Source organism: Rattus rattus, chromosome X, assembly GCF_011064425.1.
Source record: "Rattus rattus isolate New Zealand chromosome X, Rrattus_CSIRO_v1, whole genome shotgun sequence".
NCBI lineage: Eukaryota > Metazoa > Chordata > Mammalia > Rodentia > Muridae > Rattus > Rattus rattus.
The window spans coordinates 66967544-66985868 of record NC_046172.1 but is presented as its reverse complement, the minus strand read 5'-3'; the positions used below and the strand labels follow the sequence as shown (position 1 = coordinate 66985868).

Sequence of the window (18325 nt, the reverse complement as noted above, 5' to 3'; positions counted from 1 at the left end):
CTGATTAAAATGTAGGATTCTACATGGTTTCTTGAATTTTTCATTTAGTTTTATGTTTAAGAAGTAGTTAGTGGGGGCTGGAGAGATGGCTCAGTGGTTAAGAGCACTGACTGCTCTTCCAGAGGTCCTGAGTTCAAATCCCAGCAACCACATGGTGGTTCACAACCATCTATAATGAGATCTGATGCCCTCTTCTGGTGTGTCTGAAGACATTGACAGTGAACTTACATGTAATAAATAAGTAAATCTTTAAAAAAAAAAAGAAGTAGTTAGTGGGGGCTGGAGAGTTGGTTTAACAGTTAGGAGCACTTGTTGCCCTTGAAAGGATCTGGGTTCAATTCCTATCCATACAGATGGTAACTCACAACTAATTATAGGTCCACTGAACCTCTTTCTAATCCAACACTTCCACTTAAGCCAGAGTGGTTTAATGGATATATAAGTATTATCATTTTACTCTCCTAATTAAGGCACTCAATAGCTGCAGTATACAGCATTGGCTTCTTAAAACGAAATGGAAGGCCTTTTGCCATCAAGACTTTCTGTTCACCCTGCTTCATCTCCTACTATTTTGCCATATACTTTCTGGATGCCTGAGCCTGAAAGTTTTCTTTCTTTTAATATATCCATCTTCTTTACATGGAGGGGAGGGATGGTCAACCTCTTTAATCTGAAATTCTAATTATCTTCTTCCACAGAAACCTGGTGTGTGATATGCATCTCAGAAGAAGGTGAAGCTAGCTGCATGGGTCATATATATCTTTTGTCTTTTTTTTCAGGACGTCTCTCATTAGTTTATAATGCTTCTACAGAGTTAATTCAAGATTACTTGCCTGCCTTGGGTAAAAGGTTTGAAAATGAGCCCGGTGTGGTTATGCATGCCTTTAATTCCAGTTCTCCAGAGGCAAGGACAGCAGGACATTGGAATTCGTGGCCAGCCTGGTTTACATAGCAAGTTTCACAGTAGCCAGGGCTTCATAAAAGACCCTGATGGGGAGAGGAGAGAGAGAGAGAGAAGAGTGTGTTTAAGGAGAGATTTTTGAGAATGCATTAATGAAATTGTACCTTTTTGACTCCAGGTTTTCAAGTAGCATTTATATTTGGAAATTGTTTCCCAGATACCTGTAAACATAGTTCCGTGGTATTTGGTTTGATTATAGTGCTGACAAAATAATACAAATGTGTCTTTAAATATGCACTTTACTATATAATATGTTCACTTACCATCCACCTAGCAGTTTTTCAATAAGGGACTCCGAAGAAACCAAAGGGAAGAGCTACAAGGAGGCAAATTAATGGAATAAAATATGTGTGTACCCTGAGAGCCTCATTGTCCCAACAGCAAAAGACCAAAGGCAAATCAGGAAAATAAAAGGTTTTACAAGAAAGGCAGCGACTCTCACTGATGAAGCCTCCTCCAGGGGAAATTTTGTCTGTACTTTAATCCTAAACGTTAATGCACAGGGAAAATGAGAGTTATGGAGAGAGTGAAGCATGGCATTGAGTTGGAGACAAGAAAGGAATAGAATGGCAGACAAGATAGGGTTGTCATATTTACCAAAGCAATACTTGGGACATAATTATACCAATACATAATTTGCTATTTATCTGAAATAACATTTAAGTGGGCAATCCTGTATTTTATCTGGTAACACTAAGAAAAGAGAGAAGGACAGTAGTCCAATGCTCTGGGCTGTGCAAGAAAAAGCCCGAGTCTCAGGGGAAAAAGAAAAAAGCTATACCTAAGCTCAGGCATCCTCAGATACAAGCTATTTCCGGTGTCGGACGCGAGCTGGGGGGAGGGGAGAAGCAATGAAAGCCGCGGCGCTCAGTCCGCCAGCGTCCCACAATCCTCCTCTCTCGGTTCCTTTTCCCTCGCTCAAGATGGCGCTGCTCGCGATACATTCTTGGCGCTGGGCAGCCGCGGCGGTCGCTTTCGAAAAGCACAAGCATTCGGCAGTTCTGACCCGGTCTCTAGTCTCCATCTGCGGCTCAGGCCTGCGGTGGAGTTCGTACCAGAGCGGCGCGTCAGGAAGCGCTCGGCTGTCCCAGGTGTGTTGCCGCGCTTGAGAGAGTAGAGTGAAGGACAGGGGAACCTGATAGGGAAAGGGTTGCCCTCCTGACCTTAGGTCAGAGAGAGCACCCTCAAGAAAGATTGTCAGGACGAACTCCCAGTGGCGGCGAGTGTGGAAGCTAGGGTTAGGAATTCGAGGTGGAGAGGAAGACAACCTTTGGGGACAGCAGAGAGCCAGGAGGTTTCAGACACAGGGCACCTGCAGTGCCCGGGTCCTGTAGGGGTTTGCCGGTTGTTTTTTAAATGTGAGGCAGACGGAGCTGCTTTCAAAAGTTAGTCTGGAATTCGGTGCTAAACAGCTCGTCGTGCTTCAGGTTGTACTAAATCGGAAGTAAAAATCGCGAGTGCACTTCAACAGGACAGACAGTACACCACCTACAAACAAGTAGCACATTTAATTGGTACGTTAACTCCCTCACTGACAAGCGAGCTCCCTCATAGGCAAAAACCATAATTATCCTTTTCTCCAAAATGTACACTGCTCAAAGACAGAAGCTTTATTATCCTTTGCTATGACTATTCAATTACCTTCTTTGCGCACTCCCTTAGGAGTGATTAGGGTACCTCGGAATATTGGCTTCCATTAGCTCATTCAATAATAGTTTGTTTTTAAAAATCATCTGTAGTACTTTGACTTCATTTTATGTTTTTCTCATATATTGACAATATTTAATTGCCACCACGTGTTCATCAGTATAACCTTAACATACTGTCAGTTTTGTTTGGAAAACAGTTTCTTAAATTATGATTCCCTGTCAACAAACATTTAATGCGTACTACTATAATCATATAACACCGTTTAGATAATAGAGGCCAAGAGAAGCATACAGTTAGGCCTTCAAGGAGTGTATGGTTTGGTTTTGTTTTTACAGACAAGGTCTTGCTCCGGAGTCCAGTTAACCCTTAAACTTGTGATCCTCCTGCTTCAGCCTACTGAATACTGGGATGACAGGCATAAAGTGACAAGGATTGTACAATGTTTAAAATTTAAAAATATTTTAAATTGACAAATAATTGGGTATATTTATGAAGTACAATGTGATATTTGATACATGTATAGAGGTGATCAGTTTAGAGTAATTGGCATAGTTTCATCCTGAACGTTTATTAAGTATAGAGAATAATATTTTAGAGCTGACAAGTCTTTACTATAATGCTATGAAATGTTAGTAGTTAGAGCAGCACCTATTTTAGGTGAAATAAAGTAATATAGAAAAGAAACTCTAGTGCTTTTTGAATATTAAGGGAGGAATTGTTTTGTGAATTTTTGTTCACATATTCTCACAGTATGTAATTACTGGGATGGACTATGAAATGTATTTTTTTTGCATTATCTCTAGAACTGTAGCCACTAGCTTGCTGCAGCCATTAAAATTTTAAAAATTAATTTCTTGGTTTTATTGGCTACATTCCAGGTATTTAATAGCCAGGTGTGGCTGGTACCTGTCAACAACATAGCTGTTGAAAAATACTGTTTTAAAGAATATGGTATCTAGCCCTACTAATTTTGCAGATAAGGAAACTAAGCCGAAAAAGTTGATAAATGAAAGGTTTCAGGGCTATTCATTCATTTATTGCTTTCTTCGTGTCAGGTACTTATGAAATGTGACTCTGGTAGGCACTAAGGCCACAGTAAATGTTGACTTGTACTAATAATGAATAGAGTACTATTAATGGTGGGAAACACCTTAAGTATAAACATTTTTCTTAAACTTGGAGGATTTTATATACTATTTAAAGTGTATAGTTCATTATATAGCCACCACTATACGATATTACTTCTATTAAAAAGATTTATAAATCACATTGAAGTGCTGGGGATGAAATTGAAGGCCTTACAAAAGCTCGGCAAGCATTCTACCCTGAGCTACATCCCAGTCCACGAGTTTATATAAGTTGGAGTTTATTTTATTAATATTTAAAATAGTAGAAATTGAGGTATTATGTAGTTTCTTAGCAGTTTTTAGTATAAAATTCCCAGTTCATATTAATCCTGACACTCAGCAACACCCTGTGTTCATTTGTAACTCATCCATTTAAAAGGACATAGTAATGGATCCTACATGTTGCCACATTCAATCGCCTCAAAAAGAAACCTAATTTTTCTCTGTCTTTCTATACCTTTTGTCTTCTGACCAGGTCTAATCAACCACTAACTCATACATTCTTTATATATTTGTCTATTCTGGACATTTAATATGAATAGAATTATATGATATGTGTTCTCTTTGTTTGATGTTGTCTCCTTAAACCATTGTCTCCTGGTTAAGACAGGCTGGCTGGTCTTGAAATCTTTCTATGTAGCCTAGTCTATGTTTGAACTGATTATAAGGCATGTATTACCACACCTCTCAGTATATGATGACCTTTTTTGACTGTTGCTTTGATTTTGCATCATTTTTAAAGGTTTGTTTTAACTATGGCACATGTACGTACAAATTATTTTTTGTGGAAATAATGGTTTGGATATACAAGGTTTTCTTTTTTTCTTTTTTCTTTTTGGTTTTTCTTTTTTATGAACTTACTAAGTAGGCTTGGCTGTCCTAGAATTTGATATGTAGGCCATTTTGCCCTGGAGCTCATGGAGATGTTAGGATTAAAGGCGTGTGTCACCATACCTGGCATGGTTAAGGTTAACCCTGAGTTTCTTTTTTTTTTTTCTTTTAAAAATGATTTCATTTTTATTTTTATGTGTATTGGTGTTTTGCTTGAATGCATGTCAGTGTGAGGAAGTACAGTTGTAGACCATTGTCGGCTGCCATATAGGTGGTGGGAATTGAATCCAGGTCCTTTTAACAGCCTGTGCTCTTAATTGTCGAGCCATCTCTCCCACCACATAGTTTGATAATTTCTTGCTGTCTACTCCTTTTGTGTGTGGTGTCTTCCTTTTGTTGTAGACCTTTCAATTAGTCAATTAAGTTACTAGTGTGAGAGCTCTCCAATTTTTTAGGTAGGTTCTTATGTAGGTACTTCATTCAGTCTTATGCATTTGGATTTTCATTTTCATTCAACTTTAGAAAGTCTTTAATTTTTTTACTTAATTTCTATCTTGACATGTTCTTTTTCATTCACTGGAGAGCCATTGAGTTTCCATGATATCCAGATATAATCTGGTAGTAAGATAAGATTCAGGGTGTTATTTCAATTTTCTTGTATCTGTTGAGCTTTGATTTGTGTCTGAGTACGTGATAATTTTTAGAGAAAGTTCCATGAGGTGCCGAGAAGAAGATAAATTCTTCTGTGCTTGAGTAAAATGTTCTGTAAATATGTTAGGTTCATTTGGTTAATTATAAGTTCAGTTAGCTCTATTTCTTTGTTTAGTTTCTGTCTGGAAGACTTGTTTATTGAGGAGGTGGGATTTGAAGTCTCCCAATGTTAGTGTGTGAGGGTTAGTGTGGGATTTGAGCTGTAGTAGTGTTTCTTTTATCAACTTGCATGCCCTTTTGTTTGGGCCATTGATGTTAAAATTGCAATGTCTTCTGGGTGGCATTTGCCTTTGACTATGTCTTTCCCTAACTCTTCTGATTAGTATGGTTGGAAGTCTATTTTGTTAGATATTAAAATGATGACTCCAGCTTGCTTCTTAGGTCCATTTCCCTGGAATATCATTTTCCATTTATTTTATCCTGAGTTGATGTCCTTGATGTTAGGTGTGTCTCTATGATGAAGCAGCAAGATGGATCCTGTTTTCTCATCCATTCTGTTTGTGTCTTTTTATTAGGGAATTGAGACCACTGACGTTGAGAGATGTCCATAATCAGTCCTTGTTGATTCTGTTATTTTATTGTTTTCTGGTGGTAATGGTGGTGGTAGAGAGTTGTTTGTGTGTGTGTGTGTGTGTGTGTGTGTGTGTGTGTGTGTGTGTGTGTGTGTGTGTGTATTTTCCCATTCCTTAATTTGCTGGTCTGGGATTATTTATTCCTTTGCTTTCTTGCACGTGCCTACATGCCTAACCATTTTAGGTTGGATTTTCCCCTCTAATGCCTTCTGTAGGGTTGGCTTTGTAGATAGATATTCCTTAAATTTGGTTTTGTTATCAAATGTCTTTATTTTCCCCATCTATTTTGATTGAACATTTTGCTGTATATAGAAGTTTGGGCTGGCATCTGTAGTCTCAGAGTCTGTAGACCATCTGTCTAAGTCCTTATGGCTTTTAGAGTCTCCATTGATAAGTCATGTGTTATTCTAGTAGGTCTTCCTTTATGTGCTACTTAGTCTTTTTTCCTTCTTTCTTTGTTCTGTACATTTAGTGTTTTGATTATTATGTATTGAGGGGACTTTCTATTCTGGTCCAGTCTATTTGGTGTTTTGTATGCCCATCTTTAGGTTAGAGAAATTTTAAAAAATATTTATTTTCTCTTTTATTGAAAATGGGTTCTTTTCTCATCTTATATATCCTGATTACAGTTTCCCCTCCCTATACTCCTTGCAGTTCCTCCCTCCCACCCGTCCTCCCATCTGGAGCCACTCTCTTTCTGTTTCTCATTAAAAAGGAGACAATAAAATATAACAAACTAAAATATAGTAAGAGAAAGCACAAGTTTTAGAGATCCACTTGTTCACACACACTCATGAGTCCCATTAAAATACTGAAAGCTATAACACATATACAGTGATCCTTGTGTAGACCCATGCAGCTCTTGAGTTTTCTACTTTAGTATCTGCGAGTTCATATGAGCTTTGCTTAGTCAATTTAGAGAGACTTGCTCTCCTGGTGTCCTTCATCCACTTTGACTCTTACAGTCTTTCTGCCTCTTCTTCTGCAGGGTTCCCTGCACCCTCAGGAAAGGGATTTGATGGAGACATTCTATTCCATTTAGACCTGTGTGTTCCAAGACTGTCAACCTCCCCCCCCCCATGTCTGGCTGTAGGTCTCTGTATTTGTTCTTATTTGTTGTAAGAGGAAGCTTCTCTGGTGACTAAGTACAGCACTGATCTATGAGTAGACTATAATTAGGTATAGAGGAAGGGACCGGGGACACATGGGTCTCTGAGAGGAGGAAATAGAATAGATTTTATGGGTGGACTGAGGGCAGGGGTGGAAGTTAGGAATGGGAGGATCAGGTGGGGATGGTGAAGGGAAGTGGGGATGAGGAGGGAAAGGCAGCTAGAATTTAAGGGCACTTGAAGGGTAGTGGAAGCCTCTGGAAGGCTAGTACAGTGGAAAATTCCTCCAGTTTTTGAAGGCAATCCTAATGAAGTCTCCAAATAATGGTGGAGACAGAGTCTCAGTTGACCATCTCTTGTCACCAAATGAAGCTTCTAGTATGAGAACTGGGATAGTTGAATTGTTTGTCAAAGGAGTCCCATGGAAATTTCCCCAAACAAGCAAGCTTGATACCAAGATAATAGGTTGCTTCCCATAAACTGACATCGAGGCCCCATTGCTGCAGACAGTACCTGTACAATTCGCTGAACATAGATAAATCTACCTAGTTAGTAACTACATAGAACCTTCCCCCTATGTTTTAGTATCTTTGATAAGGGAAGGTACTCTTCAGGCCAGAAGAGAAACCTAAACACCAACCCAGCCATAAAACCTTTGACCTACAATGCTCTAATAACAGCAAAATATGCTAGGGCAGTGTTGGTGCAAAGCTTGTGGGAGTAACCAAAGTTTGATTTGACTTAAAACCGTGAGATGGAACCTATATCAGACATTGCTTGGGTTACTGAGAACCCAGAACCAGTAGATAGCTCAGAGAACTATGGTAAAAACAAGGACTTCTGATCTTAAAAACAACAATAACAAAATGTAAACCTGAGGTGGTGGCATACACTTTCAATCCCAGCACTTGGGAGGCAGAGGCAGGTAGAGCTCTGAGTTTGAGGCTACCTTGTTCTACAAAGCAAGTGCTAGTGCACCTGAGGTTGTTAAACAGAGGAGCCCTGTCTTGAAAAACCAAAAAAGAAAAAAGGAGTAGAGAAATTTAATTTTATTTTATGACGTTTTAAAAAATATTTTCTGTGTCTTTGATCTTCTCTTTCTTCTAATCCTATTATTCTTAGATTTCATCATTTCATAGGGTTCTAGATCTCCTGGATGTTTTGTGCCAGGAATTTTTGTAGATTCAACATTTCCTTTGATGTCTCCATTTCTTCTATCATATCTTTATTGCCTGAGATTCTTTCTACCATCTCTGTTGGTGAGGCTTGCCACTGAGTTTTCTGTTCAAGTTCTTAATTTTTTCATTTTTAGATTTCCCTCAGTTTGGGTTTTCTTTATTGATTCTCTTTCCATTTTCAGGTCTTGAAAACTGTTTTATTCATTTCCTGCCACTGTGTGTTTGCGTTTTCATAGATTTCTTTAAGGGATTATTCATTTCATCTTTAAGGATTTCCATAATATTTATTAAGGCTACTTTAAGGTCATTGTCTTGAGCTCCTGCTATGTTGTAATACTAAGGGTCTTTGGTAGAGTTTCTGGCCTCTAATGAAGACATTTATCGTCTTGGCTGTTAATAATTTTTTTGTTTGTTTTTATATTGGCATTTAGGTATCTGGGTTTGGGAAGATTTTAATTCTAGATACTGATATCTGTTTTTTGTTTGGTGGGTATTTCCTTGGTTTCTGTTGCTCTCTCTGATTCTTAGGAGAGTGTGGTAGCTGTGTGCCGCCTGGTAGGAAATTCTCCTGAGATCCACATAGCTGTGGGCACTGAGTGTTCCAGGTAAAATGTGTTCTTGGTTATTGCAACCTGAGACTCAGGGATGGGCATTGACTGGGGGTAGTGGAGATGAGACTGGGGGATTGGATTTGGAGGGGAGGATAGAGGTGAAGATTGGTAGTTAGTCTGCCTGCTGTCCTGGTCTGTGAGGTTGGTGTATTTTCAGGGAATGTTTATTTATCATTTCTGTCTCTCTCCACTTGTTCTTGTGTGTTTGAGTTACTATCTGGAGTTATTTCCCTAGCTCAGTGGAGCTGTACTCTTCTTTGGGATGTCATTTGCAAATGCATTGCTAAAATTTTAACACATTACATAAATACATCAGTAATTTTATAGTTGCCTTTTACGTCAGATTAAATATGAAAACTGGAAAATTATGCACTTATCCTTGTTTTATAATTATGTAATTACCTTTTCTGATGCTCTTGTTTTTTTTATATTTATAAACCTGAATTATTATTGCACTCACCCCCTTTTTGTGAGAATTTCCCCCAGGTGTTCTTTTATAAATGGTTCTTTTTTATTGGTTATTTTATGTATTTACATTTCAAATGTTAACCACCAACCAAAGTGTAAATGGTTCTTTACTAACCCACTTCTCTTCAGGTTTTGCTCCTATGGGAATATCTTTATTTCATGCTAGACTTTTTTGTTTGTCTTTGGTTTTGTTTGTTTTTGTTGTTGTTATTTTGTTTTTTGAAACAGGGTTTTTCTGTGTAGTCCAGTTTGCCCTGGAACTCACTCTGTAGGAGAAGCTGGCCTCAAACTCGTAGATATCTGCCTGCTTCTGCTTCCCAAGTGCTGGGAACAAAGGTGTGTTCCACCATACTCTGCTTCACTGCAGGTTTTGAGTGGTCTTTTTGCTTGATAGCTCCCCCCCCAAAATTAAGAATATTTGTATGTGTTAACTGATTGTGCTCTGACTTCCTTTTTTTTCCCTGCCAAGAAATCTGCTCTTAATTTGGGAATTCATTTGTTGGAGGAAGTCATTTCCTTGAAGAGTTTCACCTTGTTTTTGGCTTTTAGTATAGGTGTCTGGGTGTTTTTATGTTTCTTTTTTTCTGCATGTTAAGCATCTTGGGTGTGTATATTGCTGTGGCTGTTAAAGAACTTGTGTAGTTTTCAGCCATTTTTTCATCAAATGACTTTTCTTCCGCTTTTTTACTCTATATCTGATATATGTCATGTTTAAAATTCTCATATTTTTCTGGAGTTCCATTTGTTTTTCATCACTCTTGTTTTCTATTATCCAGTGTGTATAATCTGTTGATCTGTCTTTACAATCACTAAATATTTTGCCATTTCAAATACACCATTAAGCTCTTCTAATGAATTCTTCAGTTATAACACTTTGTACTCCAGTATTTCTGTTCCTTTTAAAAATAGTGTATTAGCTGGGCTTCATGGTACACATCTTTAATCCTAGCAGTTGGGAGGCAGAATGAGACAGATCTCCAAGTTTGAGGCCAGCCTGGTCTACAGAGCATGTTCTAGGATGGCCAGGGGTATACAGAGAAACCCTGTCCTTTTTTTTTTTCTTTTATTGGATACTTTTTTATTTACATTTCAAATGTTATTCCCTTTCCCTGTTTCCCAGACATAAGCATCCTCTTCCCCTTCTTCTATAAGGGTGTTCCCCCTCCCCAAACACCCCCTTCCTATTCCCCGGCACTGGGGGGTCCAGCCTTGGCATGACCAAGGGCAAGAAACCCTGTCTTAAAAAAGCAAAATCCAAACAACCAAATGAAACAATACAAACAAAAAATAGCTTATTGATATTCTCTGTCATGACATCTTTATTTTTTCAGCATAAGTCACTTTAGTCTTTGAGCATATCTATAACAACTATCTTAAAGGCCTGTTTTCCTTAATCTTATAATGTCTCTTTATATCTGTAGACATTTCCTTTTGACTTTTTTTCCAGGTCATATTTTTCTGGTTCTTAACTTGTGCCATGCTTATTTTTGTTTTTAAAGCCAGACATTTTAGATAATATTTACAGCAATTCTGTATACTGGTCTGCTTCCTCCTGCAGCCCATTATTGACTTATTTGTTTAGGAACTAGTGGGTTATTTTAGTGCTTTCTGCCTTATTACTGCTGGTTCCTCTATTAACCCTTTTACTTTGCTTCTCAGGAGGCACAGTCTATTTATTGTATGCCTGCAGTCAGCCTGGGATGATAATGGTTTGCGCAGGGATCTCTTTGTGTATTGCCCAGTTACCTACAGTAGTTGCTGGCAGATTGTTTTCAACATGCCCTGGGGCATAAATTGTTGCACTTACTCAAAACTGAGTTCTTTTGAAGAGATGGTTGCTAAGGTCTGTGTTTGAGACATTTTTTCTGACTCCTAGAAGGCCTTTTCTGGTTGTCTCACACCTCAGATTTTTGGTTTTCTCAGGCACACCAGTTTACCTGGTTTAGCTTCTGAGCTACAATTCTACCAGTCCCTTCCTAGTTAATTGTTTTTGCTTTTAAGAACAACTTTTACTCTGAAATGTTTTTTATATCTAGTGGCAAGTTTCATCAATTATTTTTAAAAATTTGTTTTTGTTATATTAACTATGCATATGTGTGTGTTTGTGTGTTTCTGTGTATGTAGGTATGTGCATGTATGTTCAGGTACCTGCAGAGGCCAGAGAAAGGAGCAATTCCTCTTGACCTGGAGTCCCACAGGAACTTGTGTGTCTCCTGAAGTGGGTGCTGGGAATTTGAACTTGGGTCCCCTGAAGAGCAGCATGGCAGTATGTGATCTTAACCTCTGAGCCATCTCTCCATCCCCTGCAGTCAATTCTCACTCCTATCAAAATCTCCCAGAAACAGCCTGGAGCTGGAGTGGGCAGTGGTTCACTTGAGAGTGATAACCTCACCAATTTGGGAGTTGAGTGCTGGGGTGAAGAAGTGGAAGCAATGACTTACCTCATATAGAACCAATGTGTTATAAGCCAGGACCAAGGTAATTGATCTTCCCTCTCAATATAGCATACCCAAGATAGAGAGACTTTATTTAGCTCTTTGAGCACATAGATCAGAGTTTAGCTTCAGAATGCAGTCACTGGGGTCAACAAGGGAGCAATGCTGATGTTTTACCATTCTCAGAAAAGTAGCAATTAGACTGGAGCCTTCAGGAATGACTCTGATAATCTCAAGTAGACTTTCTAGACTGTGACCAGGGAGGGAAACAGGGAATGGGTTCTGAGTCATCTCTTAAGTGATTTTACTCTTTCTGAGCCCTTGGAGACTTTCTAATGTAAATCTTATTTCATATGCTAAGTGGCTCTTTTATGATTTTTTTTTTACCAATTTTGCTGGGGGTACCACTTCACTAAGAATGTTTGTATCAATTGTAGAATTTTCCTTTTTGCTCGTATTTGAAACAGCTTCTTGTAACTGGCTTGCCTAGAATTTTCTATATAGACCAGACTAGTTTCAGACTTAGTGTTTGTTCTTGTCTTGGCCTCCCTACTGCTGGAATTACAGCCATGCCTTACTGATAATCTCATGCCTTTACTGTATATAACAAAACAGTCTTGTTTTTTCTCTTTGGTTTGTAGGTAGGTGATTGTCTCAGTGAGGCCCGGGCCACTTTTTATATCAGTATGCTTTCTTTGTATGTTTCATGTGGAAGTTGTTTTAAATCCTATGGTGGTTTGAATGAGAGTGGCCTTCATAGGCTTATACCCTTAAATACTTAGTCTTCAGTTGGTAGAACTGTTTGAGAAGGATTAGGAGGTATGGCCTTCTTAGAAGAGGTTTGTCACAACATCAGGCATTGAGATTTCAAAAGCCTGCCATTCCCAGTATGTTCTTTGCTTCCTGTTTGCATTTTGAGATGTGGACTCACTTCCTGCCACTGTGTCTTTGCGTTGCCATCATGAACTCTAACCCTCTGAAATCATAAGCCTGATTAAATGCTTTTAAGAAATATACTGCCTTGATTAGGGTTTTATCACAGCAATAAAAAAGTAACTAAGATAGATTCCTTTTTCTTTTCTTTCTTTCTTTCTTTCTTTTTTTTTTTTTTTTTTTGAAGAAGAAGAATTTCTACATAGCCCTGGCTGTCCTGGAACTCATAATATAGACCAGACTGGCCTCAAACTCACAGAAGTCTGTCTACTGCCCTTTGCCTCCCAGGGGCTGCAATTAAAGGCGTGTGCCACTATTCCGCCTGTGTTCACTTGTTGGTCTTGACCCCATGAACAGGGGATTGGGGCTTTGCTTTTATTTGGCTCTCCCTCCCCATTTTTCCACATCTCACTGGCTGCAGATAGTTAACCAACAATAGAAAAGTTAAAAGACTTTTCTTCTGGATGAATGTAAATTCACCGAAGTGGAACTATAACAACAGTACTGGGCAGCAAGTAATTGTGATTCTATTTTTCAGAGATCCTAGTTCACATTCAATTTTGATAACATAATGTGCATATTAAGAAATTACAGTGATTACTGAGAAGATACCAAAGGTAATGGAAGTAAAAACTAAAATCACAGGAAAAAGCAAAGGGGTCTTTACGTCTTAGTACAGAATTTGAAAGAGTAGGGTGTGAGTCAATGACATTTAAATTATTTGAAAGATGATTATTTAAACAAAATTAAAAGCTTGTTTTACTACTTCTGTGATAGCCATACTTACTGCTGATATAACATAGAGCCATGGAAGTAACTGGAAGAGCAATTTAATACATAAAAGAATGGCTTAGACTAATACATCCATTGTCATTTGGGCTATTGTAACAAAAAGAACATAAATTGGATGGTTTATGAACAGTAGGAATTTATTTTCCACAGCTCAGGGTACCAGCAGATGCTGTGTCTGATCCAGGCCAATTTTCTGGCTCTTAGATGGTACCTTTCCGCAATATATTCGCCTGGTGAAGTAAGCTAGCTGTGTGTGGCCTCATTTATAAGGGTACACATCACATTCATGAGGACTATCTTCTTAATGCCCTATTTATTTCCCAGTGGCCTCAGCCTTTTAATTCTATACAAGTGTGTGTGTGTGTGTGTGTGTGTGTGTTGGGTTTGTTATTAAGGTGATGTCTTAATTAGGGTTTCGATTGCTGTGAAGAAACACCATGACCACAACTCTTAAAAAGGAAAACGTTTAATTGGGGGGCTGACTTAATAGGTTTAGAGATTCAGTCCATTATCATCATGGCAGGAAGCATGGCAGTGTGCAGACAGACATGGTCCTGGAGAAGGAGCTGAGAGGTCTTCATCTGGATCTGCAGGTATCAGGAAGAGGGAGTAATACTGGGCCTGGCTTGAGCATTTCATTCAAACAACTACATTCCAATCCCTGGCCCCCATAGACTTGTAGCCTTATCATAATGTAAAATGCATTCAGTCCAACTTCATAGTCTACATAGTCTGTTAGAATCTCAACATTGTTTAAATGTCCCAAGTTCAAACTCACTTCTGTGACTCATGGGACTCTCTTAACTGTAACCCCCTGTAAAATCAGAATTGAGAAGCAGATCACATACTGGTAACATATAATGGCACAGACTATACGTTACCTTTCTAAAAGGAGGAAAGGTATCATAATGAGGAAATACTCAACCAAAGCAAAACTCAAACTCAGCTGAGCAAACTGCAAGCTCTGCATTTCCATGTCTGATATTCAGGGTTCTTCAGATCTGCAGCTCCTTTCCGCTTTGCTAACTTCAACACCCCTCTCTCTCTCGGGCTGGTTCTATTCCCCAGTACCAGTTTTTTTGGCAGATAATCCATGACTCTGGCATCTTCAACATCTTGGGGTCTTCAAGGCAGTCCAGGCGTCACTGTCAGAGCTTCACAAAATGTCCTCTCTGGGTGTCCATGCAGACATCCCGGCCACCTGTCTAGCCTCAGTGGCTTTCCTTAGTCTTGAAGGGAGCCTCCATAACCCTTTTCTTGACTCCAAAGCCAGAATCAAATGGCCGAGGCTGCCAAGTTCTGTTGCTTACTGGGGCTGGAGCATGTATATTTTCTCTGACTTTCTGCTTTTGATGTTTTCTTTCACTGCCTAACCTCTGCCGTCTTAGACATTGCTCTGTAGACCAGGCTGGCTTTGAACTCTGAAATATATCCATACATTGTCTATACAATGTTAGTTCCTAAAGGCAGAATAAATAGCTGTTAATCATAATTTACATAAGTTTTTTGTTATTTTAAATAGTATGTGTCTGTCTGTGTCTCTGTGTGGGTAGGGTTTGTACATGTGAGTACAGGAGGCCATAGAAGGTGGAGATGTCCTCTGGAAGAGCACCGAGTTATTAACCCTAAGCCATATCTCCAGCCCTAAATAGGTATTCTAAAGATAGAATTCGCTTTGTATCATTCGAGAATGCAACTTACTTTGTTGGCTAATTTAGTAGAGGTAGCACAGGTAAAACATTGGTCAAAAGAGTTAGATTGTGTTAAGAGATTCTAGAAAATAATCATTAAACTATACAATAATTAGACAAAAATTGTTAGGAAGAGTTTTTTTTCCTTCCGCTGCGATGGAGAGGCAGGATGGGGTGGAGCAAGGTGTCACTGTGTAGCTCAGGCTGGCTTCAAGCTCATCACCCTTCCTCAGCTTTCAGAGTGCTGGCACTGCTGCACAGCTCCATTTTATGGAGTAGGAAACGTGCTGAACGCAGCTTTGCCTTTGAGAGAGTCAGGATGGTTCCTTGGTTGTAAGGAAGAATAGCAACAGTGTTATAAAACTTTTAAATAAGAATGAAACTTCTAGAGACAAGTGATAAGGAATGGTAAAGTTTTAGTATGAAAGTGGCACTAGAGATTGAGAAGATGAATTCTGAAGATGCATTCAGAATAGTTGAATAAGTAATGCTTTCTCAGCCTTTGACACATTGTTTTGAATTAGTTATTAAGATTATAGAGGGAATAAGTTTCTAACAATGTTTCTAAACTGTGATAACACTAGGCCCTTTGAGAATCTACCAAAAAAATGAATATACATGCATGTTTAATTTCTAATGTAGTTTCAAGGGGATTATGAACCGTGTCATCCTGATTAAGAACGCTGACTGGACTGGTGATATGGTACAGTGGGTAGAAATGCTTGCCGCACAAGCCTGACAACCTGACCTGAGGTCAGTCCCTGGACCTCGTGATGGAAATAGAGAACCCAGTGAAACTTGCATTCTGATCTCTATACCACCCTACCATACATTTAAAAAAGAACCCCTGATATTCTGATATAACATGCAGGTTAGTGGGTCTCTAGTCAAGTTCTCTAATAGCGGTAGGATAAAGGGAGCCTGTCTCTGAGTAGTGATGCTTGAAATGGAATGGAAAACTACACAATTTTTTTATTAAGTCCATGCTATGTTGTTATGCTATATGAGGTCTGGTAAGATGGCTTACTGGGTAAAGGCACTTGCCACCAAGCCAGATGACTTAAGTTTGATCCTGGATTCCACATGGTAAAACAAGAGAATCCACTCTTGTAAATTGTCTCTGCCCTCCATATATGTACTGAGGTAGGTATGTATACACACACACACACACACACACACACACACACACACACACACACACACACACACACACACAGACACATACACAGACACACACACACACGATGCACAATGTACACATCGCCGCATGCATGCGTGTGCAACATGTCCCAAATAATAAATAGAAATATAATAAAGTTTTAAAAAGAAGTATACTTTCTCATATTCTAACATAAGGTATATAAGAGATAAAATGACATCTTCTGTATTTTATCTTTAGTGTAGTTTGCGTTTTTAATTGTATAACACAGTATTTAAGAAAACACAATAAAAACATCAACCCTACCTCTTAAACTTTCTGTTCTCTTTTCTGATCTCTATTCTGGTAGATAAGTCTTTTAATTAAGATTTAGGGTTTTTTGTTTTGTTTTTATTTTTGTTTTTTTTTTTTTTTTTGATTTTTGAATTTCAAGTCAGAGTTTCTTTATGTAGCCCTGGCTGGCCGGGCACTCCCTCTGTACCCCAGGCTGGCCTTGAACTCAGAGACCTACCTATCTCAGCTTCCTAAGTGCTGAAATTAAAGACATGTGCCACTGCACTGAGCTAAGAGATAAATAAAAATATTTTGATTTTTTTAAAGATTTATTTATTATATATGAGTACACTGTAACTGTCTTCAGACACACCAGAAGAGGGCATCAGATCTCATTTACAGATGGTTGTGAACCACCACGTGGTTGCTGGGATTTGAACTCAGGAACTATGGAAGAGCAGTCAGTGCTCTTAACCCCTGAGCCATCTCTCCAGCCCTTATATTTAGATTTTTAAACAGGTGGTTTTTCTTTTTTAAAATACTATATATTAATTATACAAAATATGCAAAATAGTGTATATTGTAATGACAGACATAGAGCATATCTATCATACTCTATATACTGTATAGTATTCCTTAGTTATTAAAAGCAATTATAGCTCCTTCTGTCCTTTTTGTAATGTTTTAGCTTCTGACCTAGTTTTAGGCTCTTGTTATTATATATGAAACTTCTCCTCCAGCTCCATACATAAGAACTTGTTCTTCTAATGCATCCCATATAACCCTTCTTCCCAAAGCACACCCTTTGCCACGTCACTTCCTTGCTTATAAATTTCAGTGCTCTTTACATGGTAGGTTAACATTTAAAGTTCTAAAGCCATGTTATAAGGCTATGAATTGTTATATAGCTATATTAACTATTTCTCTAACACATTCTAGGATCTGCTATCCACCGAGATTAGTTTCTTGTTTTGGGATCTTTGTGCCTTTTCATGTTCTTCATGTTTGCCATCCTTGCCTAACTGGTATCCCGTTTCTGACTCCTCCCTGCTTGTTTTCAGATCTTAGTTTGAGGGTCAGTTTATTCTAGAGTGTCATTTTGTGTAGGCTCCTAAGACACTGTTTTGTTTTGTTTTTTCTCATCTGAGTACCTGTAACACCAATTCTTTTTTTTTTTAACTTTTATTAATTGGATTTTTTTATTTACATTTTGAATGTTATTCCCCTTCCTGGTTTTCCCCAGATATAACCCCCTATCCCATCCCCCTCTCCTTCTTCTATAAGGGTACTCCCCTCCCCGCCACCCTCCCTTCCCCCCCCCACCCTGACATTCCCCTACACTGAGGGGTCCAGCCTTGGCAGAACCAAAGGCTTCTCCTTCCATTGGTGCCCAACAAGGGCATCCTCTGCTACATATGCAGCTGGAGCCATGGGTCTGTCCATGTGTACTCTTTGGTTGGTGGTTTAATCTATGGGAGATCTGGTTGGTTGGTATTGTTGTTCTTATGGGGTTGCAAGCCCCTTTAGCTCCTTTAATCTTTTCTCTAATTTCTTGAACAGGGACCCTGTTCTCAATTCAGTGGTTGGCTGCTAGCATTCGCTTCTGTATTTGACATGCTCTGGCTGAGCCTCTCAGGAGACAGCTATATCAGTCTCCTGTCAGCATGCACTTCTTGGCTTCATCAATATTGTCTAGTTTTGGCATGGCTCTGTGTGTGTGTGTGTGTGTGTGTGTGTGTGTGTGTGTGTGTGTGTGTGTCCATTCCTTCAGTCTCTGCTCCAAACTTTGTCTCCATATCCCCTGCTATGAACATTTTTGTTCCC

At 38.9% G+C, this 18325-nt stretch overlaps 1 protein-coding gene across 1 annotated transcript in view; it reads left to right on the top strand.

Annotated features, from left to right (window-relative positions):
* The first annotated feature begins 1852 nt into the window (after positions 1–1852).
* Abcb7 (ATP binding cassette subfamily B member 7) overlaps positions 1853–18325 on the top strand; it is a 145808-nt gene continuing 129335 nt past the window's right edge. The window contains exon 1 of the mRNA XM_032889792.1: positions 1853–2052. Coding sequence (XP_032745683.1) covers positions 1885–2052 — 168 coding nt within the window. The 5' untranslated portion in view covers positions 1853–1884. The remainder of the gene's footprint in view (positions 2053–18325) is intronic.